Source organism: Narcine bancroftii, chromosome 2, assembly GCF_036971445.1.
Source record: "Narcine bancroftii isolate sNarBan1 chromosome 2, sNarBan1.hap1, whole genome shotgun sequence".
NCBI classification, from domain to species: Eukaryota; Metazoa; Chordata; class Chondrichthyes; order Torpediniformes; family Narcinidae; genus Narcine; species Narcine bancroftii.
This window is the reverse complement of record NC_091470.1, coordinates 254,197,987-254,222,899: the sequence shown is the minus strand read 5'-3', so window position 1 is coordinate 254,222,899 and position 24,913 is coordinate 254,197,987. Positions and strand designations below refer to the sequence as shown.

The following is a 24,913-nucleotide window of genomic DNA, read 5'->3' as shown; positions in this document are numbered from 1 at the left end:
TTCCCCGGGTCAGTGGTGGAGTAACCCTGCAGCCTTGTCCAGGTCGGTGGTACGTTCAAAGTGGACAGCAGAGTGAGAGGGTAGCAGAGTGTTTTGGCTTAAGCAGTAATGGAGGCCAGGTAGGTTTACCTGTGTTAACTGTGAACATAAAGTATGAGTATGAGGCTGGTGTTCTGTGCTTGATGTCAGATGTGGAAGGTCCTGGACAGCCACTTCAGCACCTGGTGTGTTGAGCTGCAGCTCCTAAGGTTGGCATTAAGCAACTGGAGTTGCAGCTCGATGACCTTCGTCTGGTTAGGGAGAACAAGGAGGTGATAGAAAGGCAGGTGGTCACTCCAGGGTCAGGGAGACAGATAAGTGGTTCACAGTCAAGAGCAGGAAGGGGAAGAGTCCGGTACCAGAGAGTACCCCTGTGGTTGTACCCCTTGACAAGAAGTGGCAGTGAAAGGGAAAAGAAGAGGAGGGCAGTAGTGATAGGGGACTCTATAGTTTGGGGCCAGAGACAATTCTGTGGATGCAGGAAAGAAACTCGGATGGTGGTTTGCCTCCCAGGTGCCAGTGTCAAGGATGTTTCAGACAGTGTCCAAGAGATCCTGCAGTGGGAGGGAGAACATCCAGAGGTCGTGGTACATATTGGTACCAGTGACATAGGCAGGAAAAGAGAAGAGCTCCTGAAAAAAGACTACAGGGTGTTAAGGAAAGAAGTTCAGAAGCAGGACCGCATATGTTGTAATCTCAGGATTACTGTCTGTGCCAAGAGACAGTGAGTATAGGAATAGAATGAGGTGATGGATAAACATGTAGCAGGGGCCAGGGTTTCATATTTCTGAACCATTTGGACCTCTTTGGGGGCAGGTGGGACCTGTACAAAAAGGACGGGTTGCACTTGAATCCGGGGATGGGGAAGGATCAATATCCTGGTGGGGTTGTTTGCTTAGGCTACTGGGGAGAGTTTAAACTAGAATTGATGGGGGATGGGAACTGAACTGGAGGCTGGGGAAGAGGTGGTTGGCTCACAAATAGAGAAAGCTTGGAGACAGTGTGTGCGGGAGGATAGGCAGGTGAGAGAGAAGGGACGCTCTCAGTTGGACAGTTTGAGATGTGTATGTTAACACAAGGAGTATTGTGGATGAGATGTGGATGACCTTAGAGCGTGGATCGGTACTTGGAGCTATGATGTGATGGCCATTACGGAGACTTGGATGGCTCAGAGACAAGATTCAAGTGCCAGGTTTTAGATGTTTCAGAAAGGACAGGGAGGGAGGTAAAAGAGGTGGGGGCATAGCACTGTTGATCAGAGATAGTGTCATGGCTACAGAAAAAGTGGACATCATGGAGGGATTGTCTACAGAGTCTCTGTGGATGGAGGAATAGGAAGGGGTCAATACTGGGTGTTTTTATAGGTCACCCAATAGGAACAGGGATATCGAGGAACAGATAGGGAAACCGATTCAGGAATGGTGTAATAATAGTCATGATAGAAGATTTTAATTTCCCAAATATCAATTGGCATCTCCCGAGAGCAAGGGGTTTAGATCAGGTGGAATTTGTAAGGTGTGCTCAGGAAGGTTTCTTGACACAATATGTAGATAAACCTAGAAGAAGAGAGACTGAACTTGATTTGGTATTGGGAAATGAACTTGGTCAGGAGACAGATCTCTCAGTGGGAGAACATTTTGGAGATGGTGATCATAATTCAATCTCCTTTACAGTGGCATTGGAGAGAGATAGGAACAGACAAGTTAGAAAAGCATTTGATTGGAGTAAGGGGAATTATGAGGCTATCAGATAGGAAATTGGAAGCTTAAATTGGGAAGATGTTCTCAGGGAAAAGTACGGAAGAAATGTGGGGAATGTTCAGGGGATATTTGTGTGGAGTTCTGCATAGGTACATTCCAATGAGGCAGGGAAGTCATGGTAGGGTACAGGAACTGTGGTGCACAAAGGCTGTGAAAAATCTAGTCAAGAAAAAACAAAAAGCTTACAAAAGGTTCAGAGTTAATAATGTTAGAGATCAAGTAGATGATAAGGGTAACAAGAAGGAGCTTAAAAAGGAAATGAGGAGAGCCAGAAGGGGACATGAGAAGGCCTTGGTGGGCAGGATTAAGGAAAACCCCAAGACATTCTACAAGTATATGAAGAGCAAGAAGGTAAGACATGAAAGAATAGGACCTATCAAGTGCGACAGTGGGAAAGTGTGCATGGAACTGGAGGAAAAAGCAGAGATACTTAATGAATACTTTACTTCAGTATTCACGATAGAAAAGGATCTTGGTGATAGTAGTGATGACTTGCAGCAGACAGAAAAGGTAGAACATGTGCTGGAGCTTTTGGAAACCATCAAGTTGGATAAGTCGCTGTGTCTGGATGAGATGTGCAAAACTGGGCTGAGATGTGGCTGATGGAGTTCAATCCATATAAGTGTGAAGTGGTTCATTATGGTTGGTCAAATATGATGGAAGAATATAGTATTAATGGTAAGTGTGGAGGATCAGAAGGATCTTAGGGGTCCGAGTCCATAGGATGCTCAAAGTAGCTGTGCAGGTTTATCCTGTGGTTAAGAAGGCATACAGGGTTTTGGGCCTCATTAACCATGGAATTGAATTTAGTAGCCGAGAGGTAATGTTGCAGCTATACAGGACCCTGGTCACATACTGGAGTACTGTGCTCAGTTTTTTTCACCTCACTACTGCAAGGATATGGAAGCTATAGAAAGGGTGCAGAGGAGATTTACAAGGATGTTACCTGGATTAGGGAGCATGGCTTATGAAAACAGGTAAGTGAACTCGGCCTTTTCTCCTTGGAGTGATGGAGGATGAGAGGTGACCTGATAGATGTGTGTACGATAAGATGCATTGATTGTGTGGATAGTCAGAGGCTATTTCCCAGGGCTGAGATGACTGCCACAAGAGGACACGGGCTTAAGGTGCTGGGGAGTAGGTACAGAGGAGATGTCAGGGGTAAGTTTTTTACGCAGTGGATGGCGGCTGCGTGGAGTGGGCTGCCGGCAATGGTGGTGGAGGCGGATACGATTGGGTCTTTTGGATAGGTACATAGATCTTAGAAAAATAAAGGGCTATGGGAAAGCCTAGTAATTTTTAAGGTAGGGACAGGTTTGGAACAACTTTGTGGGCCAAAGGGCCTGTAATGTGCTGCAGGTTTTCTATGTTTCTATGACCTCTGTTATTTGAGTAGATGTATCAACTCAAGTAGTGAGCCAGTGATTTTCTGGTAGGAGTGTTTGTTACTATGGCTCCTCATCACCTGTAGGCAGGCAGAAAAATGTAAGGAGCATTTTCTCTTGGTTGTGGAGTAGTTAACAGTGATCCCCAATGAGAGTTGTAGCTCTTCAGCACCCTTACTTCCGGGTCGAAGGTCAAGGATTCCAAAGACATGGGAACAGAAACCCAGGTCAACACTTCAATACACTACTGAAGGAGGGCTATACCTAGTCATGAAATCATCCAGCCTGGAAACAAGCCCTTCTTCCAACCAACCATCAAGTACCCATTTTCATTAATCCTATGTTATTCTCCCCAAATTCCCATAAACTCTCCCCAGTTCTCCCATCCACTTACAGACTTGGGGACATTTTACAGAAGCTAATTAACCTACCAACTTGCATGTATTTTGGATATGGGAGGAAACCAGATCACTTGAGGAGAATGTATACGCTCATGGTGTACACATTGAGAATGTGTACACTCGTGGCTCACAAAGATGGTGCCTGAGGTCAGTATCAAACTGGGGTCACTGATTTGTGAGCCAACAGCTCAGATTGCTGTGCCATTCTACCTCCCAGTTAACATCTTTCAAATGAGATAACCACTTATCTCAGTGGTTCTCAACCTTTTTTTTGTCACTCGCATACCACCTGAAGAAATCCCTTATTAACCACAAAGCATCTGTGGCATAAGTGCTCTGTGGTTAGTAAGGGATTACTTAAGGTGGTATGTGAGAGGGAAAAAAAGATTTGAGGACCACAGCCCTAGTTTCTCTCTCATTTAGATGGAAAAGATCCACAACCCAATTTTGAAGAAGGCTATTGGAGTGTCCCAGTAACATGGCCACTATTTTATCCTTGAACAAATGCTACTAAAATATGGCTAATACCAAGTTGCTGTTTCTATGGGTGCTTGCTATGCACAACTTGATGGCCCGATTTCCCATATCACATCAGTGAGTGCAGAGAAAAGGAATTAATTAGGCATAAAGAGCCTTGATACAGCCTGGGCCATGAAAGGCACAATCAAAGGGGCGGCACGGTTAGTGTAGTGCTTGGTGCAACACTATAACAATGCCAGTGGCCCAGATACAAATCCAGCACAATCTTTAAGGAGTTTGTATAGTCTCCCTGTGCCTACGTGGACTTCCTCCAGGTGCTCTGGTTTCCTCATTCCCTTGAGTACGGGGGGTTGCAGGTGAATTGGGTGTAACTGGGTGGCATGGGCTTGTGGGCCAGAAGGGCTGTATGTCTAAATGTTTTTGAAAAAAATTAATTAAATTTCTATGCAAAGAATATACAATGATGTAGAAAATGTGTGAAAACAGATGCATCAGTGCCTCCTTGCATTTCATGACTTGTTGACCTTTATAGTGGATCTGAAGCTAGCCAAAATGGACATGCTTAATCTAATATATATTTGTGCATGTATGTTTATTTGTTTTTCTGTTCTCCATACACTCTAGAAACATTCAAGGAGGTTCAGTAGGGGTAACATTCAATACTGAATGTCATGACCACATGGAATTTAACCTTTAAGGTCATATGAAGTTCAAAAAACTTTGAACTGGCACCAGGAACACCGATTAATCACAGTGCTATGCATCAATGTACATTCAGAATAAAACCAAGTGGCCAAACCCAGTTCAAGATGGGCCCGAAAAAAACAAAGCAACATTGGAAGAAGCTCCTCACAAGCCCATAGAATTAGACAAAGGAGAAAGCAAGAGACAGTAGAGGAACATCTGTCTCGCCTCACTGTTGATGCTTCCAGACATGCAAGGAGCAGGCAGTGGAAACAGAACAGCAGGGATACACCTGTATCAGTGTTCAGGCCTCCAGTCAGACAAGGGACAGTACAGTGGAACACTGTATTACAGGCATGGTAGTGGTTGGCCCACCCCTAATACAGTAACTCTTCCCCCTCCAGGATGCCTAATAAAGGTGATATTGCCCAATCCCCTCCCTCAGTACTGCCTTGGAATCAGGCCAACAACATGCAAGACTGTAAGTTTATAGTGAATAAAGCCTATTAATCTCAACTTATGGTCCGTTGAGTCTAATTCATAGCGCCACAATTTAATCGCTATAACTATAGTACGTGCCACGGACAAGTCTACTTGAGCGGAGAAGCTGGACACTGGCCCTAAGGATCCAGAGGCCTCCGCAAAATTTGATCAGTGGCTGCACTACCTGAATGCCTTTATGAGACGACACGATATTTGGGAAGCAGTCGATAGGAGAGACCTGTTCTTTGCACAGGTTGGCCACCACATTTTCCAGATGATTAGAGATTGTGAGATTTACTTAGCTGCTAAGGGGCTCCTGCAAAAGCAGAACCTGGTGCTGAAGAACATAATCTACGCCAGATACCTCATAGGCAGCCATTGACAAGCACCTGGTGTGTCTGTTGGCGAATACATTCAGGCCTGGCAGGAGCTGGGGAGAGCTTGTGGCTGCACCAACATTACAGCAGCCGTCAACCAGGAGAAGCTAATCAGGGATTCCTGTGTAGCTGCTCCCAGGTCTGATCATATTAGACAAAGGCTCTCGGAGAACGGCGATTGGACCCTGCAGAACATGGCAAATCTCGCCAAGGCACTAGAGACGGCCCAACAGAGCACAGAGGCTTACTCCACATGGGGAACTCAGGCACCGCCATCTGGAGACACGGGGTCCCAAACTGCAGCCGCTATCATCAAGCACCCAAAGTGCTAGTACAGCGGCCAGACAAAGCATCCACGGAAGAATTGTCCTGCCAGAAGGGCAACCTGTTCCAGCTGTGGAATAAAAGGACACTACACAAGGGTATGCAGCACCACATGCAAACAGCAGCCGTTGCCATCTTGGACCACGTCACTTCCAGCTCCACTTCTGTTCACGGAGAACAGTGCGGCGGGGTCCCGACCACAACAGCCAGGGTTGACGTCACTTCTGGCGGCGGCCACGTGGAAACCTTGGGGGCCGCCATCTTTGGGGTGGACATCGCGAAGGTCGCCAACGCACACATACAGTAGCAGCGAGTCAGACAATGAACTGACACTAGCATCCATCATTCTGGACCAAAGCAGCCCACATCAATTAGCAAGTCCACCAAGGACATTGACATAAACGGCCGCATTATGAACTGCTTGTTCAACACCGGAAGCATCGAGAGCTTCATACACCCGGGTACAGTACAGCACCGCTCCCTCACAGTGACTCCAGTCCAGCGTAAAACTCATTGGCCTTCAAGTCCCATTCGACCGAAATCTAAGGGAGCTGCACAGTAATGCTAACAATGGGTGACACCAAGAGCAACAATTTTCAATTGCTCGTGATGCTGGGGTTGGACTTCCAGTGCCAACTTAAATGTGTTCTGATGGAATATGACAGGTCCCACCCCTCTCTCATGCTCTATAATAACCAACTTTTAAACCACCCGCCTGTCTCCCCGAACACAGCCAAACAGCAACCTGAACGTCATCCTCTGCTCACAACCTGTGGTCTACCCATCCTCCAGGTCCCACCGCCTCCTCCTGTTTGAAAATCTCACTCCTGACTGTAAGGCTGTGGCAACTCAGAGCAGGCGATACAGTCTCTGGGACAGAGCCTTTATCCTGGCAGAGGGCATCATAGAGCCCAGTCTCAGAGAGCACAGGTGCCATCAACCAGTTCACCCTCTTAGATTTCCTATCCCCTCCCCCACATAGCCAAAATGGTGAACAAGATTGCCCAATATCGGGTCGTCCACTATTGACCTCAAGTCAGCCTATCACCAGCTCCTGATCCACCCGTACAGCCCACACAGAGTGTTCGAGGCAGATGGCAGCCTTTACCATTTCCTCAGGGTCCTCTTTGGAGTCACAAATGGAGTTTTGGTCTTCTAGAGGGAGATGGACCACCAACTTAAAGCTATGTTTCCCTACCTGGATGCCATGACCTGCAGGATCATGATGTTAACCTCCAAAAATTCCTCCACACAGCAAAAGCCCTAAATCTCATTTATAACCAGAACAAATGCATGTTCCGCAGTTTACGTCTGGCTATACTAGGGTGTGTGGTGGAGAATGGAGTCATTGGACCCGACCCTGAGTGTATGCAGCCCCTGCTGGAACTCCCACTCCCCCATAACTGTAAAAACTACTACTTCTCCCCCATTGGCAGAAGCCCAAGTGGCTTTCACTCACATTAAAGGCAACATTGCCAAGGCAGCAATGGACACCATAGACAAATCTATCCCATTCTAGGTGGAGAGCGATGCATCCGACTTCGCCCTGGCTGCCACACTGAAATGGGTGGGTAGACCAGTGGCACTTTTCTCACATACCCTCCAGGGTCCCGAACTCTGGCACTCAGCCACTGAGAAAGAGGCCCAGGCCATAGTGGGAACTGTGTGTCACTGGAGGCATTATCTAGCTGGAAAACCATTCACCCTGCTGACTGACCAACGTTTAACAACAAACAGCGGGGAAAAATTAAGAACGACACGATCCTGAGGTGGAGAGTTGAACTGCCCACCTTCAACTATGAGATCTTGTTCTAGCTCGGGAATCTCAGTGAGCCTCCCCATGCCCTGTCCTGGGGTACCTGCAACAACGCGCAAGCAGATTGCCTCCAAGCCCTACACAACAGTCTCTGTCACCTTGGGATCGCCAGGATCTATCACTTGTGAGACCCTGCAACCTCCTGTGTTCGGTTGAGGACATCAGGGAGTTGACCCACAGCTGCCCGGTCTGCGTGAAGTGCAAGCCGCACTTTTACCGGCCGGAGAAAGCTCAGCTGATCTAGGACACATGCCCCTTTGAACGTGTAAGTATGGAATTCAACGACCCCTTCCCCTCCACCAACCGAAATGTGTATTTTTTCAACATTGTTGACGAATACTCATGATTCCACTGCCCAGATATGACTACGGCCACTGTCATTAAGTCCATGCTAATCTCTTCACACTCTTTGGATACCCCAGCTACATCCATAGTGACCAAGGGTCCTCATTTATGAGCGAGGAGTTGTGCCAATACCTGCTGGGCAAAGGCATAGCCACGAGCAGGATCACCAGCTATAACCTGCAAGGGAAAGGCCAGATGGAAAGGGACCATTTGGAGGACAGTCCTCCTGGCCCTCAAGTTAAAATAGCTGCCCATCTCCAAGTGGCAAGAGGTCCTACCAGAGGTGCTCCACGCCACCAGAGCCTCCTCTGCACGGCGACAAATGCGACCCTGCATGAAAAATTATTCTCCTTCCTCAGGAGATCTGTGTCAGGAACAATGCTCCCAGTCTGGCTGATGACCCCAGAGCCTGTGCTACTCTGGAGACACACCAGAACCCACAAAGCAGACCCCAGTTGAGAAGGTCCACCTCCTCCATGTGAACCCCCAATATGCCTATCTGCAGTACTAGGATGGGTGGAGAGACATTGTCTCTGTCCGGAACCTGGCATTTACTGGAGCCCCCACAACTGAGGCGCTTGCTGATCTGACCACAATCGATCAACCAGTGCCACCCCTCCCACTTCTTCACGACTGCCAGAGACACAGTCGAAGATCCAACCCCACCATAGGCACCAGTTGCACTGACCCAATCCAACCCATACCCCACCCCCCCCCAAACTAGCCCCAACTGATTCTATTCAGCCATCCGAACCATAGCCCATCACACAGAGCACTGCCCAAGAGCCTACAGCAACACCATAGGCGGTGTGACAGTCAGTTTTACAGACAAAACCAATGGACAGGCTGAACCTATAAACAGACTCTGAATGGGCTCTGACACTTCGCCCTGCCAGACTTTGTTTCAAAGGAAGGGGTGAATGTGGTGGAACACAAAATTACAGGCTGGTTACTGATTGGCCCGCCCCTGATACTCCTCCCCCTCCAAGATTCCTAATAAAGATGGTATTGCCCAATCCCCTCCCTCAGTACTGCATTGGAATTGGGCCAACAGTGTGTAAGAAACGTTTGTAAGTTTATAGTGATTAATCTCGACTTCTGGTCTGTCGGGTCTAATGATAGTGCCACAGGCAGGCAGCAGGGAACAGAACAGGAACACCTGGCCTGCCTCAGTGCTCATACCTCCAGACAAACAAGGAGCAGGAAGCAGGAAACTGAGGAATAAGCCCAAGCCCAAGTGTTTTGTTTCCCGGGCAACGCCAGGCATCCTGCTAGTATATGATAATCACTGCCTAATCCCCATGACCCCCAGTAAGATGGATTAAATCCTGACCTCTACTTCTCTTCCTCTGGTTCCCTATACTCTGTGACTGCATGGGTTTCATCCAGTTGTGATGGTTTCCTCCCACATCCCAAATCGGTGCAAGTTGGCAGGTGAATTGGCTGCTGCAAGTTATGTATAGATGAGAGGTAGAATTGGGGTGGTGGTGACTGACATGAATGTGAGGAGCATAAAATATGACCAGTGTAAATGGGTGTCTAATGGTCAATGCCGATTCGGAGGGCTGAAGTGCCTATTTCAACACTAGAAGTATTTATCATTGACTCTTATGACATTTATCCACTATTGTTGGCTGCCCCGATACGTGTGGATGGTTTATGGGATGGGGATCTGCACGTCTTTCATGGTCAGTGTCATGGAGTTGCAGCCAACCGGCACAATTCACCTGCTTGGCATATTTTATTATTTCCCCTGGCAAATAAGGTCCATCTAACACTGCCTTCAGTCGTATCTGGTTTAAAGCTTTCTTGTAATAATCCTTCTCTTCTTGGAGAAAAAAAATTGCTTACAAGAAAAAAAATCTTTAAACAGATTGTTTTTCACCGTCTGGTCTTCTCCAATCAACAGTAAGGTCATCCAAGTTTCACAAGGTGAATTAGCTCACTCATGCCTTTGAGAGAGGAGATTGACAGATATTTTGGGCACATGGTATTTCATTTATTAGTTCAAATCACTCTGCCAAACTCCTCCACCCTGTCTCTGCCCATTCACACCACTTCCCAGTTCTGAATTAAAAGCAAAACCACCTTTTATGCTGCATTTGTGAAGTTCAGAACTAATATTTTAAAAGATCCCAGAGGGGATGGTGGCATTGGGCAAGAAGTCCATTTGTGCTTTTATTGGCACAGGGTCTTTGGCAGTGTATTTTGCTGTGCATTACAAGTTATTAACACACTTTTCAAGGTTTAATGTGTATTGATTTTTGATTGCTCAGCTATAAGATCAGTCCATGCATTGAGGAAAGTGGCGGCTGCCTGTCTGCTCTTGCCTGCACCTCGTATTGCCCCAAATAAGGCAATCCACCAAAACTATGTGTCATTTCTTTGGAGTTTCCTTTGTTGATGAAAGATATGAGCCTTGTAGAAGCAGAACTTTAATCCATCCTGGATCAAGAATGGAATTCCCTGCCCATACAACCCCTCCCTTTAGAATCTTCTGTTTATATGATCCATCATGCAACTCCATCAGAATTAGGATTTATTGTCATAAACAATTCATGAAATTCGGTGTTTTGAGGTAGCATCAATAGTGCAAACATTCATATGATGAACCATCTTACAACAATAATATATTTTTTATAATATTTTAAAAATGAAAGTAAGGCCAGTGTCTTTAGTTCATTGATCATTCAGGAATCTGGGGAAGAAGCTGTCCTTGTGCTGCTGAGTGCTTGTCTTGAGGCTCCCGATGGTAGCAGAGTGAAGAGGGCATGGCCTGGGTGATGGGGGTCTTTGAGGATAGAGGCTGCTTTTTTAAGACAACGCCTTATGTAGATGTCCTTGATGGAGTGAAGTCTGATGTCTGTGATGTCGCAGGCCGAGTTAACAGCCCTCTGGAGTTTATTCTTGTCCTGAGAGTTAGTGCCTTCATACAGACAGTGATCCAACCACCAGAATGCTCTCCACAGTACACTTGTAGAAGTTTTCGAGAGTCTTCCATGACATACCGAATGTCCTCAAGCACCTCACAAAGTACAGCAGCTGGTGAGCCTTCTTTGTGATTGCATCAACATGGAGACTCCAGGACAGATCTTCGGAGATATTGACACCCAGGAATTTGAAGGTCTTGACCCTCTCCACTACTGAGCCCTTGATGAGGATTGGGTCATGATCGCTTGACTCCCGCCTGGTCCATAATCATTATCTAAGTTTTGCTAATGTTGAGTGCAAGGTTGTTGATATGACACCACTCAAAGAGCTGATCTATCTCCCTCCTGTAAACTTCCTCATTCCTATGCCTGTCATTGTTTTATCAGTGACACAAAGTCTGAGGGATGAAGGGAACATTGTTTGCTTTTGAGAATGGCCAAGATGCACAAAAAAACCTCAGGTGTAATCATGATTTTCTTTGACATTGCAGGGTAAGCAAGGAAATCCAGGATTACCTGGACGTGATGGACATCCAGGGCTGAAGGTAGTGTACAGCTCTTTGGGATTCTTTGTTCTGGATGATAGAATAGAATAACAAGAGATTCCTGGCAATGAGATTTGTCATTTGCAGTGTTTGGAGGTGGGAGAGTGGGGCTGACAGAGCTCAATGAGTAAGATGATGCCTCAGGCCAAGCTCTTCTAGAGGGGATTGAGGGCAGCATCAGAAAGGCAGGCTGGCATCAGCATAGAAAATCAGTTTTAGAGTGCAGCATCAGAAAAAAGCAAGGTGGTCATATGCACTGAACATTTATACCAATAATATGACATTTAATGGAAGTTACAACCATAAAGGAAAAGATACATTTATCCACTCCAGGTAGGGTATTGAGTTCCACATTCTCAACACTCTGGGTAAAAACAAATTTTAGAATTCCCTAGATGTTTCTTGGTGACTAATATTGATTTTTTTTTGCTTCAACCTACATGTAAACACTTGGAGTCAATCAAACTCTTGATCATATTCAAATCATTTGCTTGGTCACACTGTTCTTTTGGTCAAAGACCCAACCTGTTTATTCGAAACTGAAGGATTTAATCTCAGCTTTTCTCCCTCTAAGGTTCTGGAAGATGATCTGTAATTCAAACTGACAAGAAGGAAACATATTTAAACAGAAGTACATCTGGCAGTCAGGGACAGTATCCTTGCTGTGTCTTATTCTCACACAGGCAAAGTGCCCTTTTCCACACTGGGGAAGTACAGAGAGCAGTTGGTTACATGCTACATTTGTTAAATGGTACACCTATTATTACATAAGCCACATAAATTACAGCTATTTTTGTTATTTATCCAAAATGGAAGGAAAGAATTAGATTTTTTAAAAGGCCCAGCCTCCATTACATGCTCCACTCTTCCCTCCCTCTGACTCCATCTGCCAAGCGACCACTGCTCATCTGGATCCATCCATGTCACCTCTTTGTACAAGTCATCTCCCAACTTCTATTTTAGTCCAAGTGAAGGGTCTTGACCTGAAACATCGACTGTTCATTTTCCTCCACAGATGCTGCCTGATCTGCTGACTTCTTTCAGTGATTTTATTTTAGCTCCAAATTCCATCAACTACAGTTCCTTGTGTTTCCAAAATAGTGAGATCAAATTATTCAGGAAAGAACAAACAGGCTTTGTCAGCAAAGGTATAACAAAAGCTCATTTAAATTATGATAATTCACTTCTAGGTTATAGCAAAATGCAGGAGCTGTAAGATAATTATCAGAAATGGGAAGTTCAAGAGAATTATTTACCCAGAGAATGTAAAGAATGTTCAACTCACTCTCATATCACTGGTCTCGATATGCAAATTTGATCCTTTATAATTATAATCCTCATCATACCTTGTTTTCTCTTCATTGTCTTGAGAATGAATATGATTTTGTCAATGTATTAGTATATTGAATAGTTCCTTACATCCTCCAAGCTGACATTCTATATCAAGAACAAGATTCCTTTATTGTCATGTACTAACAGACAAAATACAATAATACACAATATCTGAAAACTATTGCCTGCTCTTTCATTGCTCGATGCTCCAACAGTGAGAAAAAGAAGCAAAAAAGAGTCCCTTCAGAGACACCATGGATTAGCTTCCAATGTCTCTCAGCCTCTGCAGAAACACAGCCTCCTTGGCAAACCTGAGCACCCAGATCCAAACCTCTGATCAGTGCTAAAGGCCCACTCGGGAGCCCTTCTTGACCTTGGCACACTCCTGAATCCCAGTTCTGATACCTGGTTCCCATAAGCCAGTCTCCAGCAGCCCACAGCCTGTTAAGTCCTTTAGCCACCAGTCTCCAGCAGCCTGTGTAGATCTTTCTGCCCCTCACTGGTCCATTTGCGTAGCCTCCTTCTCTGTAGAGTCATCTCCCAGGCTTCTCCTCCTTGGCAGTGGGGTTGTTCTCACTCCCTGGTGCCTGCGCATGTCCAATGATTCCCAGAGTCCACAACCCCTTGTAGTCCGCTGCCAAGTGTGACCTACGCCATCTTGGGCACGAACCTCTGTGGTTTAAGGATGTTTTTTAAAAAAAAACACTGCTGTCTCTTTTTTTACAGGCAGTTTAAAGCATTTCAATCCCCTGTTTTTGTATGAATGTTAGATTCTGCCATGCTTCCAAGTGAAAAGGATGAGCAGAACAGAAGCAACTCTTGGAATATCTTAGTGCTGGCAAGCAAAATGGCGCAGCATACAGTTTTGACTTATTAATATTTTCATTAAGCTGTTTAATGTATTGGAAGTTGCAAATTAACATCCTGAGAAGTAGATTCTCCCTGGCCACTTGAACTGAGACAACCAATGCAAAATCCATATCCTCTCCCTCCATACCCACTTATATCCACTCCACTTTCCTTGCCCTCATTTTATGCTTTCTTTCTTTGTTGCCTCCATTTCCACTGACCCCTTCCTTTGTCCTTCAGCTCTCCATCTCCTCCGTCACCTTGTTCCCGAGCTTGTCTCATTTACATTGTAACTGAAATGTGCTCTTGGTCCTAACTTCCCACAGGGAGTCAACCGATTGTGTTCCTTCCATCCCTCCCTGTTTTGGTAATCCTGTCCTACTCCTGCACCACTCCCTATCTCTGTAACCTGCTCCTGTCTAGACCACTCTCTATCTCCCTGTAAAACACAGAGGTGCTGAAGAAACTGAGCATCCATAGGATGTAAAAAAATAATCAATGTTTTGAAACGATGAAGGGCTCAAACCCAAAAGTTGCTGTGTGATCTGCTGAGTTTCTCCAGCACTTTTGTGTATTGCACTCAACTCTGGCATCTACAGATTTTCTTGTTTTAACTCTCTATATCTAACCCCTTCAAGCCTGTACATCTATCCCAATCTTGAATACACCCTCTGACTCCTGCTCCCCTATCTCTGGAACTCCCTCCTATCTCTACACCCTTCTTATCTCTATAAATGTCCTCTAGCCACTACACTCCTCCTTATTTCCGTAACCCTCTCATGTTTCTACACCTCTATCAATCTCTATAATCCCACCTGGCCCTAACACCCCTCCCTATACCTGTAATATGTTTGAGCATCTTTAACTCAACTTTTTATCATTGCTTGAATTTTATTCAGGGGGATGTTGGTGAATGGGGGTTGCCAGGACAGCCAGGACGTACCGGTTCACCAGTGAGTAATACCAAAGTCTCATTCGCTGTCTAAATGAATGTACTTGATGCCAGATTTAAGACAGTTCTAACTCTTAAAAACTGCTATTTTTTTTATGTTTAGAATTTCGTTACTGTTCTAAGTCTTATGTTCAATATTCTATTATTTAAATTTTTGAATGACTTAATTGGAATGTCCTTGGAGGGGGCAACTTAGTGGTGCAGCTAGTAGAGCCACTGCCTTATGGCTCCAGCCACCCTGGTTCAATCCTGACCTGGGTGCAAGTAGCCTATTAAACATCATTCATGGTCTTGATAAAAATAACTAATGCAATGTATTGACTGTTGCAGCAACATGACAGGCAAGGACACACTGGAGCCAAACCCATTAGAAATGAATTTCAGACATGATTTTATACATGGGTGAGAGAGTTTTGAATGCTCTTCCCTAACTTTTTAAAACATTGATCAGACTTTTGCCAGATTGCTGTTGTGTGCAATTATGGTTGTCATTCTGTCGGAAGGATATACTTGCACTGGAAAGGGCACTGAAGAGATTTAGCAGAATATTGCTTGGGATGAGATGTCTCAGTTACAAGGAGTGTCTGGATATGCTGGGTTTGTTTTCCTTGGACTGAGGAGAACCTGATAGAGGTGTACAAAATTATAAAAGGAACAGATGGGGAAACTTTTATCCTTAGCAACTGAGTCTGACCTAGGCAGCATTGGTTAAGGGAAAGAGGCTTGGAGCATATCCGACGAGGGATATTTTACTTCTCAGAGTGGTTTGAATCAAGAATGCACCACTTGAGTGGATGATTAAGGCAGCTTCTCTGATCACATTTAAATATTTATACAAGGGCTTGAATTTGCCAAGGCATAGCAGGCTATGGACCAGGGAATGGTAAATGGGATTAGTTTAGATAGGTTCTTGATGGTCAACACAGGAATGGTAGGCTGAAACCTGTTTTTGAGCTATATAACCATATACTTTGTCTATGAGAAATGAATGCTGGGTTGATTGCTAATTTTATAGGAGATTATTAAGCAATGATATTGTGGAAAAAGGAACAAAGAAGACAATACAGAGTTTCAAAACAAATCAGCTTTGATCTTATCTAAAAGCAAAACAGGCTTGAGGAGCCTGTTCAATCCCCTACCACACACTGTAAAACTAATTTTACGTACAGCTATAGTAACCTCTTAATTTTAATGGAGATAAAAATCAGTCTGTTTAAGAAGCAGTCAGTTGAGACTCAACCACATCCTTTCGCCAACATTTTAATGGTTTGCACATGTTCTGAGTACTATATTGAACTTGTCTTCAGGATGAGAGGATGGTTTTCATGAATCACCTCAGTCCTAATGGGTGATCTGATAAGAATTACATCTTTCAATAGTTGTGTTAAACCCACCAGAATTTCATTCTTTGAAAAATGCTTGGATCTTTTGCAATTGCTAATAGTTCAATGATCAAGATGGATGTACAGTGGATCCCTAATTTGACGCGACCCGATTTAACATGAATCGGAATATAACGCAATTAGTCAATGGACTTGGGCATGGGGCTGCAGGGAGTTGAAACCTTGGGCTGCTGCAAGGAGCGGGGACCTCAGGTTGCTGCTGGGAGCGGGGACTTCGGGCTGCCGCCAGGAGTGGGTCGGTCAGTTTACTAAAAATTAATTTGTGTTTTAATTTCCACTGTAAATTTATTTGAAACCCCGATTTAGCGTGACTCCACTTTTTTTGCAATGTGATTTTTATAACTATCACGTTATAATGGGATTCCACTGTATTTCTGTCTGTTTCTTTTCCCCTTGTATAACTAAAGCCAGAAGTAGTGATTTTAAAGAAACCCAAACATTTTTTTGTACTTTACAGGGTTTAAGAGGAGAGCCTGGGGTACCGGGCCAGTCTGGATCTATTGGAATTCCTGGAGTGAAGGGAATCAAGGTGAGTTAAACATAAAATTCTCAACCTGATTTTACTTTTGTTCTACTTTATGAATAAAGCATTTTTAAACTGGAACAACATTCAAAATATTACCAAATGAAAAGCATCTTGATTTTGGATTCTTCAACACTGTTTTGCAAAAGTTTGAGAACTTCAGTATGTTCAATAAATGTGGATTTTGCTGAGAGAATTAGTCATTGTTTATAAAATTACTAAAATTATTAAGCAAAGCAATGTACTGACATGTTGAACAATAGCTTATGATAAGTGGTTGGTTTGCAGCTGCAACAGGTCATCAAAAAGGCACTTGGAATGTTGGCCTTCATTGCTAGAGGGATTGAATTTAAGAGCAGGGAGGTTATGCTGCAACTGTACAGGGTAATGGTGAGGCCACACTTGGAGTACACGTGCATTTCTGCTCTCCTTATTTGAGAGAAGATGTATACTTTCTTTGGAGGGAATGCAGAGGAAGTTCACCAGGTTGTTTCCAGCGATGAGCCAGTTAGCTTGTGCGGAGGGATTGAGTCACCTAGTAATTGGTGGAATTTAAAAGAATGAGAGGGGATCTTAGAGAAACAGTTTAAAAATTATTAATGAAATGATAAAAGCAGGAAAGTTTTTCCACTGGTAGGTGAGACAGAAGGGACAGAGCCTCAAGATACATGATGGAGATGAGAAGGAACTGTTTTACCAAACAATAGTGAGTCTATTGAATTCTCTGCCCAAGGAAGATGCTACCTCATTAAGACAGACAGATTTTTGCATTTTGGGTGAATTAAGAGTTCCAGGAAAAGGCAAGTAAATGGAGCTGAGTGCACAGCCAGATCAAACATGATCTTATTGCATGGCAGAGCAGGCTCGACAGAGCTGACTCCTGCTCCCATTTGTTAAGTTCTTAAATGAATGTCAGTTTGGTATCTGAATAATTCACATTTAACGTTGTCAGCCAATTATACAATAATACTTTACAGTGTTACGCACAAATATTTTACAGGGTGAAGCAGGAAATCCTGGGAAGAAAGGCAGCCAGGTAATAATTGCATACTTCCCTGTTTTTCTTGGGTGAAACGTCAATGGCATCAGTGTCTAAAAAAACTGAGCAGTTCTCAAGCACTTCAAGAACTACATGATGATGACCTGTTGAGGTCATTCAGTCCATTATAGCCCTGCCTGTTACCACCTTTTTCACTCCTCCAGCAGTAAGTAATTTGTTTGCAGAAATCAAGGGTAAGACAGAGCCATTTACTTTGCATTTTCTGTAAAGTGATCATTAACCAAAGTGGGATTGCTGTTTGTAATTATGTCCTCAGGAGACTTAATAACTTTAATTTTGGCATTTGGAATGCAGAAAAATAATACAAAGGTTACACAAGTCATCTCATGTCAAAGAAACCAAAAGCAATGGTTTGGGGCAGCAAAGTAATGGCTAGCACAATGATATCATACCACCAGTGACCTGGGTTCGAATCTGCCGCTGTCTGTAGGAGCTTTTATGTCCTTCCCATATCCATATGGGTTTCCTTCAGGTGCTCCGGCTTTCTCGCATGTTCCAAAGATGAATGGGGTTAGTTGGTTAATTAGGCACATTTGAGCAGCATGGACCTGAAGGGACTTAGTGGTCCTGAAGGGACTAATACCATGCTGTATTTCTAAATTTAAAAAAAAGTTTAAAAAAAACAATTAAAAATGCCAAATATACTGGACCTCTGAAATAAAGGCAGAAAATGCTGGTAATGTTCAACAAATTAGACTGCATTTATGCCAAGAGAGTTAAAGATTCAGCATGATGGAAAAAAAATGGTGGCATTGCCAGAGCTGCAAAGATGGCTAATAGCACTGGTATGGACCCTGGTGAGAAAAGAGTGGAGATGCAGTGCTGCTACGAAGGGTTCATCTGGCCAGTCCTAATGCCAGTGACACCATACAGACCTGTTAAATGAGCTATTGGTGTTTTATTTTTAAAATCCTGCGACCATTTGTGCCCAAGATGGTGGCGCCTGTTCTGGCAATGGCCTCGAGGGATTGCAGACTCAGGGGAGCAACAAATTAGCACAGGGCATCTGAAACAGGGAGAATATTTCCCCCCCTCCCCCATTGAGAAAAAGCAGAGGAGAAGAACCTACAAGATGGTGACCATGACAGTGGACCAGCCAGGGGCTCAGCAGCTGATGAACCCACACAAGCTGCAGGCAACTTGCGGTTGGGGGAATCTGCATAGGCTGTGGGCTGGTGGAGACTGGCTATTGAGAACCAAGTATTGGAGCCAGGGTTCAAAAAGACGTTGAGGGCAAAAAGGGCTCTCGGAGAGCCTTGGGTGCTGAAGGCTTTCCTGATCGTGCTGGAGGTTTCAATCTGGAGCTCAGGTTGCCGATGGATCGAACAGGAGTCCATGCGGCGGCAGAGGCTGCGAGAGCACTGTGGGCGAATGCATGGACACTCAGTGACTTTGGTGGGACATTCCATTTTGCTTCTCTTTCTCTCATATTGTAAGGGGTGCCTGGCAGCACTAATGATGATCTATCTGCCTGACAGCAGGCAGAAGGCAATTTTATGCAATATGACATGTTCTATACTACTACATGACAACAAAGGAATCTTGAATAATGATCTTTCTCCAGAAAAAAAAATAGAAATAAACAAGTTTAACATAGCAGAGAAATCAGGAAGGCCAGAGAGAACAAAAGTGAAGTGTTTGAGTGTTATGTGTCTGGCTTATCTACCAAATGTCAGGGTGATTTCTAACAATGCTGGTGGAGAGAAGAATTTTTAGGGCAGACTTGCTTTAGTGTGACATTGTACCTTTTTTGTCATCTAGGCTGAGAAAGGGCGAGTAGGACCCCCTGGATCCCCAGGCCTGCAGGTGATTAAATACCATAAATACACTTGTTAATTACATTATATTGCAGCTTACTTTCAGTGAAGTAATTTTCTGTGTTTATATTCCTGCAGGGATCTACTGGTGCCAAAGGAGTAAAAGGAGAGGTACATTTCTGGGAACTAACATAAGCCAATTAAAAGCAGGGATACACAGCAGCTCAGGCAGCATCTGCGGAGAGGTGTAAATCACAAAAGTCTGCAGACACCATGATTGAAATTAAAACATGATGCTGGAAAAACTCAGCAGGTCAAATACTTCATATAGCAAAGAGAAAAATACATAGCCAACATTCAGGGCTTGAGCCCTGAGGTAATATTTCTGGTCAAATACCTTTTATCAGGATTGAAAAGGAAGGAAATCAAGTTGCAGAGAAGGGGCAAGATGGAGACACCAAAAAGATGAGAGGGAGACCAAGAGATAGAGCAGGGGAACCATTTTGCTTCTGAGGTTGAGGGATGCATTGATTGGGGCAGTCTTCTCCACATTCAAAATCTGCAGATAGTTGAGAGGGAGAAAAGGTCACAGAGCATTGAAACAGACCTTTCAGCCCATTAAGTCCACCTGCCATTTGCACTACTCCTTCATGAACTGCAGCTTTTATTCTCCCCTCACTCTCATCAGCTCCTCCTAGATTCTACATTCACCTACACACAGAGGGCAATTTACAGTGGCCAGTTAACCTACCAAGCACCGTCTTTGGGATGTGGGAAGGAACCTTTCAATGAACTATTGAATAGATTAAAAAGGTGACCTGCTAGAGATATTCATGAGGGGTTATGGTACAAATAGAGATGAATGATATCCTCTTGTCATTGAGAACAGAGAATTTTAATATAATCATGAAAAGAATTGAAAGGGAATTTAGAAGTGCCTTGGATATTAGAGTGTCATGGTTGGCATAGCGATTAGCACAGTGTCAGCGATCAGGACCAGGGTTAGAATCCCATGCTGTCTTTAAGGAGTTTGTAGATTCTCTCCATGTCTGTGTGGGTTTTCCCTGGGGGCTCCGGTTTCCTCCCACTGTTCAAGACGTACCAGGGGTGTGGGATAATTGGGTGTAAATTGGACGGCACGGACTCGTGGACCAAAATGGCCTGTTACTGTGTCAAATGTCTAAATTTAAATTTAAAGTGTTTCATTAATCTCATTTGTTCATGAAATTGATTAATTCCTACAAGTAAATTAATGACTAGAAATGAAGGAATTTGAAAATCACCATGGTTTCTTCCAGTATGATAATGTCCTATGGGTGAGATTATTTGGTAAAGGTTAAGGTAAAGGTTCCATTATTGTCACATAATACTACATTTAGAATGTAACATACATGAAATTCTTTAACATTTGTCTATAGACAGAGACTTTCCACTTTGTCCAGCGCCCCTCACAGAAACCTACAGCACCTGGTGTTTCTAGAAGTTCTCCCCTCCAAGTACTGACCAGACCTGAGCCTGCTTAGCTTCCAAGATCAGACAATCTCAGGCATATTCAGGCTATCAGGTGCTGTTGTTGTGATCAGAGATTGAGTGGAATGGGCAATTATTCTATGAAATTTGGAAGAATGTTTGCCTTTATTGCAAAGTGTGATCCCTTCAGAGTTAAGTAAAGTATCTACCTCTTTGAATATGTTTAATGACTTCTGTGGTAGAGAGATGAAGATGAAATTCCTGCAGAAACCAGGAGGTATAGTCTCACAATTAGGCCATCTCACATGAAGATGAGAAAGCGTTCCTTCTCTCAGGGGTTTGTGAGGATATGGAGATGAGGCGAAGGAAATGGAGTATCATTGAAAATCAAATGTGATTGCACTGTGAAAAGGAGCAGGTTGGAAGGGCCATTCAGTGAATTCTTGTTTCTTATTTTCTCATCTTTACATGTCTTCATGTATCATGAATATTTTTTTCTGATGTTGTTTAGAAAGGGGACATGGGATCACCCGGTGAGAGGGGGGCCGAAGGCAGGAATGGTGAACCTGGTGCAGTTGGCCCCTTGGGCCCCCGTGGAACATCGGGGCAGGAAGGCCCAGCGGGACTACCTGGTGTCCCTGGACTTCCTGGGAAACCTGTAAGTGTTCTTATAACAATTATAACAATTACAACACAGAAACAGGCCAATTTGGCCCTTCTAGTCCGCACTGATCCAAGTACCCTCCTCTAATCCCACTTACCAGCACTCTGCCCATATCCCTCCATCCTCCTCCCATCCATATACTTATCCAACTCTTTCTTAAATGAAGAAATTGTCCCTGCCTCCACCACCTTTCCCGGAAGCCGATATATCTGATAGACCCAGTAAATTTGCTGGCCAGGCTGCACTCTACGCTGGAAGACCATGGAGAGGTCTCTGGATATAAGATCAATTGGGATAAGAGCGGTTATGCCACTTACTAAGGGGGTTTATAGTCAATATCAAGAGAATAGTCATTTGAAGTGGCCATAAAATGGAATCCAATATCTAGGAATTAGGGTAGACAATAACCTAAATAATTTATATAAGCTAAACGACACCCCATTGCTCAAGAGAATCAAGGAGGTCTTAAATAGGTGGATGACCCTGCCTATCGCACTCGTGCTAAAATGAATGTGTTGCCAAGGCTTCAGTACCTCTTCCAAACTTTTCCCATGGCTCTGCCCCAAGGATTCTTTCAGGACTTACATTCACATGTGAGAAGGTTTTTGTGGAATGGCAAGGTAGCCAGAGTCGCTATGGAAAAACTAACCTGGGACTTTAGTCGAGGCAACATAAGGTTACCAGACTTTAAGAAATGTTATTGGGCAGCCCAGTCAAGGTATATCACCTCATTATTTTAAGGGGGGGGTGTACCATCCTGGGCACACGGTTGGTGAAAAGGTCGCAGGAGACTATATTTACAAACGGGACATTAAATTATTATCTGGTAAAAAAGACTGCCCTGTAGCGGCTGCTACTGCTGGAGAAGTTACGCTCAAATAGACACACATCATGAAAGTGAATTCAACACTGGTTTATTGTGCTGGCAGCTCTGCTTATAAAGGTCTCAGAAGCCCATCTCTGATGTCATCATTCCACCTGAATGGTGGCATTATGATCCACTTCCTGGGATTGGTCGTTTAGTGCTATCCGGGGAGTGGCCAATCAGTGAACCCCTCTTATCCCTCGGTGTGACTTATTCCCTAGCTCCACCCAATTGGTTGCCACTAGCTAGCCGATGGGGCTGGGGCGCTGCAGCCACATGCTGCTGAGTTGGGCACTGGCTTTTCTTGGAAAACTAATACTTCAGACAGGGTCAAGAACTTCCAATTCCTGGGAGTCAACATCTCAGGATCTGTCCTGGAGACTCCACGAAGAAGGCACGCCAGCGGCTATACTTTATGAGGTGTCTGAGGAGATTCCATATGTCACTGAAGACTTTCATAAATCTCTACAGGTGTACTGTGGAGAGCATTCTGGCTGGTTGCATCACTGTCAACTCTCAGGACAGGTATCACAGGCACCAGACCTGAGGTGGTGTCTTAAAAAAGCAGCCTCTATCCTCAAAACTCCCACCACCCAGGTCATGCGCTCTTCACTCTGCTACCATCGGGGAAAAGGTACAGGAGCCTAAAGACGACCACTCAGTGGCACAAAGACAGCTTCTTCCCCGCTGCCATCAGATTCCTGAATAATCAATGAACCAAAGACACGGCCTTACTTTTTGTGCACTATTATTTATATTTTTATAAACACCAAATTTTGTAACTTGTTCATAACAGTAAATTCTGATTCTGACATGTATGTCAAGCCACATCAAAACTAACTCCAATTTATTCTAATTAGGCTAAACCTGTCACAGATGAGCATGTGATGAAATTGTGCAACAGTGTTCTTCGTGGTGAGTACTTCCAGCTTCACTTGTTGGCTGGTGACATGACCAATTCCATACAACTAAAATGTTTCCCATGACCCTATTGCACTGTTTCTATGCATCGCTATCTTGTCCCAAATCTGATTTAAAGTTTTATGGAGTATAACTAATATTCACTGCATTTTACATTTATGAATTTGGTGCAACAGGTTAAAAAAAAAAGAAGCAACCCTGGCTGAATCCCTGAAGCATTAGGAAGCCATTGGCTCCTGAGGCCCTTCAGGAGACCCTGCTTTCCATCATGGAACCTAAACCCAATTCCCGATCCCAGAAGCCAATCGTCTGCTGCCAGGCATGAGGCCGTCAACCACCAAGTCCTGCAGTGGCCACATTTAGCTGCATGCACTCCATACATCGATCCTGCAGGACCGACGGATGCCTCCCCGGACACATTCCTCCCTGGCCTTGACAGACCTCATCCACTGCTTTTGCTTTCCTTCTCTGTCGGCTTCCCTACAGAGCTCCTCCTTCTAGGATGCCGTGTTCTCCCACTCTATAGTATGGTGTAGCTCAACAATATTCTGTGAACACTGTTGGCCTTCAATACCTCACCCAGTGGCTACACTCCATGCCTGAAGCTGAAGAATGTGTATGGAGATCATGCATTTCATCACAATGGAGGCTATGAATTGTCCTCATTGATGAACGTCCTTTTCGAAGTTATAGAATAATATTCAGGAACCTGCTTTGCTCTGTGCGGAGGCACCATCCCTGCCTTCTTTGAGCTTTTTAAAGGATACTGATTTCAGCTTTCTTTTATAATAGAGTCCCTGTGAATTTTTAAGGAGTAACCATGTTACTGTTGTTCCTATTGCACAGCTCAGTTGCCATCCCTACTTCAAAGCATGAGACCAACCTGCCATTGTGAAAGTATTAAAGGAGCTCCTGGTCAACCGGGATTCCCAGGGCAGCCAGGGCAAAGGGGATTACCTGGATATCCAGGCCAAACCGCCAAGCGAGGATACAGGGGGCTACCTGGTATGCCTGGTCTACCAGGAAAGAAAGGTACAACAATGTGAATATTTTCTTTAAGTTGGGGTGCAATACACAACAGTGTTGGAGAAACTCAGCAGGTCATGCAGCATCCATAGGAAGTAAAAGGTATCTTGAAAAACAGATAGACACTTTGCTAATGTGGGTTGGTCCAAATAAAATCAAGTTTATGATGGTCTTACCTTGTGGAGCACGTGGCTGGGTCAATTGCAACACTGAGCCTGTAGCATCATCCCTGAAGCCCTTCTTCATTCTCACTGCTCTGAGTATAATCACCAAGTGCTACTGTTCACTAAAGCTATTCTCGCTTTTTATTATCGGCTGCTTAATACCAAGTCATTTAAGTGAATGAAAGGAGAATGGAAAGTGCCATGCTTTGGCCCAAAGAATTGTGTCAAAAGAGATGGTCCCATTAATGCCAATTGCTATCACTTTGCTTTATCACCAGGTAAACTCAATAGCAGTGATACTGTTCTCACAAATCAATGATGAGCTTTCTTATGTTCACAGGATATTAACAATTGCCAT

The 24,913-nt window shown here is 44.3% G+C and overlaps 1 protein-coding gene across 1 annotated transcript in view; it reads left to right on the top strand.

Annotated features, from left to right (window-relative positions):
• Positions 1 to 24,913, top strand: part of LOC138755243 (collagen alpha-1(XXI) chain-like) — a 198,914-nt gene that overhangs the window by 163,499 nt on the left and 10,502 nt on the right. Inside the window, exons 19-27 of the mRNA XM_069920865.1 lie at positions 11,516 to 11,569; positions 14,650 to 14,703; positions 16,563 to 16,634; positions 17,629 to 17,664; positions 19,450 to 19,494; positions 19,584 to 19,616; positions 21,427 to 21,573; positions 23,305 to 23,359; positions 24,212 to 24,397. Coding sequence (XP_069776966.1) covers positions 11,516 to 11,569; positions 14,650 to 14,703; positions 16,563 to 16,634; positions 17,629 to 17,664; positions 19,450 to 19,494; positions 19,584 to 19,616; positions 21,427 to 21,573; positions 23,305 to 23,359; positions 24,212 to 24,397 — 682 coding nt within the window. The remainder of the gene's footprint in view (positions 1 to 11,515; positions 11,570 to 14,649; positions 14,704 to 16,562; positions 16,635 to 17,628; positions 17,665 to 19,449; positions 19,495 to 19,583; positions 19,617 to 21,426; positions 21,574 to 23,304; positions 23,360 to 24,211; positions 24,398 to 24,913) is intronic.